Raw genomic sequence first — 7,394 nt, 5'->3', positions numbered from 1 at the left:
CATCAATTGGATAGGTGTAGCGACAGTTGTTGCTTAGACGGTGGCTTCAGTCTTACTGTCGTATGACTTTGTAAGGTCTTGTGAGAATAATTAATAAAGTGTCTGCATGCATCACCCAGATGCAGAGGCCGGGGGTCATCCTCCTTTTCTAAAAAAAAGGCATATATTAACAGTAACGCGGTGACAAGATGTAAATTACTCCCTCCGTTCCCAAATAATTGTCTTTCTAGCCATCTCAAATGGACTACAACATACGGATGTATGTAGACATGTTTTAGAGTGTAGATTCACTCATTTTGCTCCGTATGTAGTCACTTGTTGAAATCTCTAGAAAGACAATTATTTAGGAATGGAGGGAGTAGAAAAGATGTTACAGAAAGGCTCAAGTTATACCATAGCTGTACAACAGTCATGATTACAACTGAATCATATGTATATGTAGGAATAAATAAAATGTGAATTTCGACAATGGGTGAAAAATCAGAGTCTGCGAGCGGTGCCAGGACCTTTGTCTACGCTAAAAAGGTCAATCCCCGGATAACTTGGGCACAAAGCTGTAGCAGAGCTCTACAATGAACAATCAAACATGGATCAGGATCATGCATTGGCTAGAGAATACCGAGTTCATACTTCCTACACTGACAATTGTAGGGTTTTCATGAATGACAAAAGATCTTTATTCCGATACCGATCAGCGCCTTGTGTCTCTCCTTGTCTCTGATGCTTTCTTCTTTCCGGCGATAACGTCGGTGGTCATTCACTTGTCTAAAGAACTGACGATTGATGAAGAGGAGGAGCAGAAGATCATCAAACCTAGAGAGATTGGTTTGGTAAGAGCAGTGGCAATGTGATCATCAGAGGTCATCTTAGGACAAGCTTTCACATCGGCTGCCTAAAATCCAGTGACGATCCCAAAACCCAACAGAGGGAGAAAAGCAGTGCAATTTGAATCTGTGATACTGCTGCTATGTGCACCTTTGCTGCTCATCCAAACCACAGGGTCGGTTGCTTCTCACTGTACAAGCAATGTCTGAAAATGCCACTAGGAAACTCTGTCGGTCTCCTGGGCAGGTCGAGTTCTCTCTTCACAACGAAGATGGAGATCCTTGTACGCATTTGCGCAGGCGGCGGCGAAGCTCTCCATCGCTTGGAAAAACTTGTTCATGCATGATTGCAAACCCGCTTCAGAGGGTGGATCACCATCTCGTACAGCCTGCGCAGATAAGGACACGCCGCCCTGATTCGAAACAAGCACGAGCTTCTTATTCTGTGCTTCGAGGGCCTTGCGCATGGACACTTGATCCCTCTCCATCACTCTAAGCTCCCTGTCCATTTCTCTGTTGGCCATCATGCCCTGCCTCCACTCTAGCCTGTGCTTCTCCCACAGGTGCAGAATCTGGGAGGCAAGAGCCTGCATGGTGTCTACCACCCCCGTCTCCGGTATCCTCGCGATTCCGGTCGCCCAGTTATTACAGATGATGAAAATGGGGGGTGCTCCCAGGCGCCCTGGGGAGAACGGGGGAGTGCCGTCATCGGTCAATTCAGGCACATAGTCAATCCCCTTCCTCAGCCAGTCGTTTATAGTGCCAATGTAGCTCGTTTGTGCGTTAACCCATGCAGCAAAACTGGCAACCAAATCCAGCAACTCGAGCTCCAGATTCTTGATTAAGTCGATATGAGCTTCACTGAATCTTGTAGCTGCGACGGTGGAGTCGATGCTTTTAGCTTGGGCCAAGGCATGGCACTGGATTTTATGGCATTCTGACATGGCATGCCACATTTGCATCAACCTGAAAATGCATCAGAGTTAACATGCAAACAACGAAGTGACATAAGGTGCCAACATAGAGATGCATGACAGCACCTTCTGTGTCTTAAAAGTACTTAATACTTAAAACAACTTGAAGCCCAATACATCTTCCGGGTCAAACACTAGCCGGGTCTTGAAATCATTTCATTGGATCTGACAACTTACCAGGATACCCAAAATTTTACTAACAAACTTTGGCGCTTCATCAGAGGAAATAATCCGGCTATTGCTAGTGACATGTTTGAAGCCACAGAACGAGAAAGATTATTGTGTGATTAATTTAATTACTTCCCATTTATGATTGTTCGTGGATGCCCGGAATGAAAAATGCTTTGTATACCAATAAATGTGTGCTGACTGTGTACTAGAGAATGATCTAACATCTCGGTTGCCTGCCGACCCAACGCTACTATCGATCCACTCAATTCATTTAAAAATAATGTATGCATTGTGAGCATTCATCTGAAAATTATTATTATTTTCGAAAAGGGATGCATACTACATACCCTTGAATCAGCTCATTTGTTTGCGGCCATAATTCTTCATCTCTCAGCTTATTGATCTTCTTTGAGATAGTGTTGACAACCTGAATGGCAACACTTATTTTTGTCGATAGCTTCCTGATATAAGTTTCACTGTCCTCAAGTTTATGAGCCTCAGCACCTCTCTCATAAAGAACTTTTAGTTCCTCACATTTTTTATCATACAGCACCCTCATCTTCTCCTCGGTCTATATGATAAACAAAAGTACATGAGTATAACCAACAACAACACAACACAACAAAGCCTTTAGTCCCAAACATGAGTATAACCAACACAAGACAAAAAAGATAGAGAGAAATCGAGTACTTTTAAGTTTTAACTATGAATAAATAAATCCAATTAAGTAAAATACTTGTACTACATTACAAGGAAAGCAAAGGAACAGTGAAGCCAAAGCATTTGAAATATAAACCCCTCTAGCATAAATAAAACAATAAAAACGATGATTCCTTCAGAAGGCAGTTATCTGAATGGTACTCTTCACTAGCTTCAGAAGGAGTACAAAAGAAAGGGTTGCGTAAATCGTTGAAACATAAAAATGAGCAGCCTACAACTACTAGGAAACTTTATATAAAGCTAAAATGGAGTTATTCATAGCGTAAAACTCCCAATTGTCTATAACCGACTACCGGCAATATTTGCGAGCATACTCGACAGCTAGTAGCTGACATTCAAGTTTGTTGAACATAGTACTATGTCATTACTCAAGAATCTTACAACCGAGTCATCTTGGATCATATTAAGCAAGTAGCAAAGCTAATGAATGTTCAACATCACACACATAAAGACAAAATTGCACACGAATAATATCATTCAGCTAAGAACTAAAAAAAAAGAGGTAGTAAAGCATGCTGAGAACCTTGAGTTCTTCAAGAAGCTTCTCCTCCCACATGTAGAGCTTCTGCAATGTCGAAGAAAGGTTGCCATGTTCTGTAGCTTTGTCCTCCACAAACTGCAGGAACTCCTCGCCGACTGAAGGCCGGACACAGATTATCATCGATGAGGATACTACAGAGAGAAGCAATTGAGTTAGCAAAAATTCCTATTTTCATCGGATGGCCATCACACGATTGAAACTCTGGAGAATGCTTCATAATCATAGATAAACCTTTCAGTCCTGAGCTCTTGTGGTGGTAAGGCATCTTCCCAACCTCGAGCACCTTGGATACATTGGCTGCAGAGTTTGCTGCATGCTCGAACTGCGACCTGATCTCCCGTGCCACCTCAATGTCATCGTTGTAGGACTTCCCGGGAACCGCAGCAGCGGCATCTGAATGTTCTTCCACCACACTCTTCTCCACTACATGGACATCATGAACCATGCTGCTTGCCTCTGACGACTTGGACTCCCTGCGCGGCTCCTCGCCGGCACCGCTCCTCCCTTTGTCCTTGGCGAGCCCAGCTCTGTCGGCTTCACTGTCGTGGTTGCCATTGTTGCGTACTTCCTCCTTGACGACCTCTTCTTCCACTTTCGCATTCTCCAATTCCAGGATTTCGCATTCGCTCCCCTCCTGCGTGGTCCGCCTGGGGGTATGGGCCGCCACAGCAGCCGGCTCCTCTTGGTAGTAAGTTTCAACTGACTGAAACGGGTTAAAGAAGTCCCAGCTCGACACCTGCGGTGGCGACGGCACAGTCCCATCGACGGAGGAGGCTGCCGTCTCATGGAAGCCGCTGTCGTTGGGGTACCGGTACTGATAGCCGCCGTAGTAAGATCCGGGCAGCGGTGGGCCGGAGGCACCATTGCCCGGGTAGTAATGGACGGTGGCGTTGGTGGCTTGGGTGCGGTGCTCGTATGACACAGAAGACGGCGGCGGCTGGCTGCGGGCATAGCTGATGTTGAAGAAATTATGTCCATAGCCGTCAATGTCGGCCCCGTACCCATACGCGTGGCCTGGGACGTGGCTGTAGAGCGGCGGAGCGTATCGAGAATAGTAAGGCGGGGCCACCTGCGGCGGCGGCGCGGGTGCCGCGGGCGGGAGGGGCTCGAGGCGGGGGACATCCGTGTCGGCCTCGTCGTCGGACGGGAAGCTGATGTGCGCACCGTCGGGGCCGTCTTCGTCGTCCGAGTGGAAGCATATGTGGCCGGCGTCGTCATCGGCCTTGTTGTTGGGCGCGTCGGCGGCGGGGAGCGGGTCCCCCTTCCGGCGCTCGGGGAGGCGCAGCGGCAGCGCGGCTGGCTCGGGCGGCGGCGGCTGCGGCTGCAGTAGGAGGAAGTCGTGCAGCGCGGCGCCGGCGGCGCGCAGCGAGGCGGCGTAGGCGCGGTGGGCGTCGGCGAGGGCGTAGCGGTGGCGAATGGCTTGGGCCAGCAGCGCGGAGCGGTCCCGGCAGAGCGCGACCGGCGCGTCCTGATCCCGACGGGGCGGCTTGGAGTGGCCGCACCCCATGGCACCCAGCCAGGCAGCCACCAAGCAGCAGCAGCAGCAGAGCGCAAAACAGGTTGGAAAGTTAACGTTAGGGATGGGATGCAGGTGGGGTGGGATAGGATTCGACGACTGCTGCAGATCTAGAGCAGAGCAGGTCGGGCGGGAGTCTGCTGTGCTCCTTTCCTTTTGGGCAGATAGCGAGCGTGCGCGAGGGGTGCCCCGCCGCGGAGGCCCCTTCCGCAGTCCAGTCCAGTCCAGTGGGTGGCAACGAGGCGGAAGAGCCGGAGTGCGGGACAGGACACCCGTGCCGTACGTGGCGGCGTGGAGGGCTTTTGGCTTTGCTCCGGTGGGACAGCCAAGCCACTCGCCTGGCCACTCACGGGCTCACGGTGACGGTGAGCAAACCTGGTCGAGTTTTGGAAGGATCCATGCATATGAATCCATCATCTATTCATCATGATATACGCGGTGCGTTGTGATTTCGTCATGACTTCGCTGGGAGAAAAAGGTAAAGTTGGCTACTTTTGTGTTTGTCAATCTTGTAGCCTCCGACGGGACAAGCGCTGCATGCCAAGATTCCACGTCAAAAGTGTATTTTTTACGTGTACATTGTACCGTACTTTTGGCCTTTTCGCACGTGATACGAGTATCACACCATGTACTACTGGCCGGCCACTAGCAAAGCAAAACTACAAAATGCCAGCTTCTTTAACGCGCGCGCTCTCTCTCTAGTTTTTTCGTAGGGTAAAAGGAAACTAGATAAGAGCAACTTGGCTCTTCCCCTAAAACATAACCTCAAAATTTCTACACCAACTTTAATCTCTTAAAATTTGCGGAAATACACAGATAAACATGGTTCCACACGTATACACATGAATAAAAGATTTCAAAAAATACTAGTAGGAAAAAAAATCAAAATAACTGAAATTTTGGGGTGTCAAATTCGGTCAACCATTCTACTCGCGTATGAAGTTTCATGAAGGAATGACATCGGGGTATTCCATAAAGAAAATACAATCTGATTTTGTCATTTTCGCCAATGGCATGGGTGTCATCTCTTTGTGAAACTTAATAGCGAGTAGAATGCTCGACCATATATTTTACAAATAAAATTCAGATTTTTTTTTATTTTTTCTAGTATTTTTTTGAATTTACTATTCATAACGGGTGCGCATCGAACCATGTTCCAAAAAATTCTTGTGGGCTCAAAATTAACTTTTTGGCACCTAACCCTTTCCCTAATACTTAATCCCCAAAATAATATTTTGTTATTTCTTCCAATCTTTTGAATACAAAATCCATTTCAACTTATATTCGCACAAAAATTAATTCGAAACTTGAGAATTCCAATGCACACACTTCAACAACATTTAAATACAATGCTTACAAATTATCTTTGGGGCATAATCCAAACACACCATGCTGAGAACCAAATCCTGTTCTCCTCCCTTCCTCCTCTCAAATGAAGCATCGACGATATCCGGCTGTACCGACATCCAGCAAGTGAGGAGATGATGGTGAAGGTAGGTGGGGCTTCGGGGGCTGGTGAGGTGGCGGCGACACTTGGGTCGGGGTGAGCAAGAGAGGTGTGATGGGTTTGAAGGGAAGACAAATCATCTGCCTAAATTGAGCAGAAGTGATGGGTTTGAAGGGTTTGTCCTCAGATGTTTTGAGGCACTAAGAGTTTTGGGGGAAAGGCTAGGTAGTGTTTAATCCCTCAAATAGATTTCTTTTAGGGGATTAAAGCATTTTAAGGAAAATGGGTAGAGTTGCTCTAACACCAATGCGGGTCAATCTAGTTCTAGTGGCCCGCTACCTAGGTTCAAGGCTTCTTTGATTCGAAGGATTCTAAAAACACAAGAATAGAAAAAACATAGGATTGAAATGCCATGGTCATCTCAAATCTACAGGAGTTCAGGTTGTTTGATTACATCATAGGAAAAACAAAGGATTCTTTTAAAGAGGTTTGAGTATGTTAGGGCATGTCTCCCTCTAATTGGTTTTGGTGTTGATGACAATGCGATTTTGCGGACTAACATGTGCATTGAGCATTTCGGAGATTCATATTGATGGCACAAGACGATTTGATTCCCCTTGGATGAGCAAAGAGAAAAGCCGGGTTTCAGTGTTTCTTTTCATTTGATTTGAGTCATAGGGAATCTGTACTATTGAGGTGTGGGTGGAATCAAAACGTACACAACCTAAATGTACCCACATTCCCTTCCCCCAGCTTTGGTGCAGTTCATCTGTTGTGTTTTGGTCCTACTGGCAGTTACCAAGCGGTAGTACCTCCGTTTTATAACCCAGATAGAACGTGGGGAAGTGGGATTGGTTGCACCCACGATTCCACTTCCCCGCATTAGGCGAGCCCGTTTCCCGTGCACCTTAACTACGTGGAGAAGTGCAACCGTCCGCCACTGCCACAATAAATCCCCCACGCGCGGGCCGAGGGCGTGGAGTGGTGGGCCCATCTTGCCGTTGAGTCCCATCCCGCGCGTGACCTGGCAGGGCCTCGCCCGCTGCTTTTCACCACGTGGTGGCGCCTCGGGCCGCGGAATGCGTGTCCTTTCCCTTCAAGACTCGGCTGGCGCTTCGATTTCCTGCCTAGGCCGGGATGCTGCAATCCGGCTTCCGAAAGGCGGCACACAATGGGTGTTGTCGGGACCCAGCGTCCGCAC

At 47.8% G+C, this 7,394-nt stretch overlaps 1 protein-coding gene across 1 annotated transcript; it reads right to left on the bottom strand.

The window, feature by feature from the left end:
- Positions 1–382: 382 nt before the first annotated feature.
- Positions 383–4,950, bottom strand: LOC119337262 (protein ALTERED PHOSPHATE STARVATION RESPONSE 1-like). Its single transcript, XM_037609380.1, has 4 exons — positions 3,462–4,950; positions 3,213–3,361; positions 2,317–2,540; positions 383–1,790 (listed from the first exon to the last, which is right to left on the bottom strand). The coding sequence occupies exons 1-4, from the start codon at positions 4,735–4,737 to the stop codon at positions 1,043–1,045; spliced, it is 2,397 nt and encodes a 798-aa protein (XP_037465277.1). The 5' UTR covers positions 4,738–4,950; the 3' UTR covers positions 383–1,042.
- Positions 4,951–7,394: the final 2,444 nt, after the last annotated feature.

The sequence above is a fragment of the Triticum dicoccoides genome, chromosome 7B (assembly GCF_002162155.2).
Source record: "Triticum dicoccoides isolate Atlit2015 ecotype Zavitan chromosome 7B, WEW_v2.0, whole genome shotgun sequence".
Lineage (NCBI taxonomy): Eukaryota > Viridiplantae > Streptophyta > Magnoliopsida > Poales > Poaceae > Triticum > Triticum dicoccoides.
Note: the sequence above shows the minus strand (reverse complement) of the source record. Positions and strands in the feature narration are given on the sequence as shown.

What these genes read in the sequence shown, in the direction of transcription:
- LOC119337262 (XM_037609380.1), bottom strand. Translation starts at nt 4,737, where the DNA reads ATGGGGTGCGGCCACTCCAAGCCGCCCCGTCGGGATCAGGACGCGCCG. An exon ending in CAAGAGCTCAGGACTGAAAG is followed by an intron (nt 3,362 to 3,461) that starts GTTTATCTATGA and finishes TTCTCTCTGTAG; the next exon opens with TATCCTCATCGATGATAATC. An exon ending in ACAAATGAGCTGATTCAAGG is followed by an intron (nt 1,791 to 2,316) that starts GTATGTAGTATG and finishes ATGCATTTTCAG; the next exon opens with GTTGATGCAAATGTGGCATG.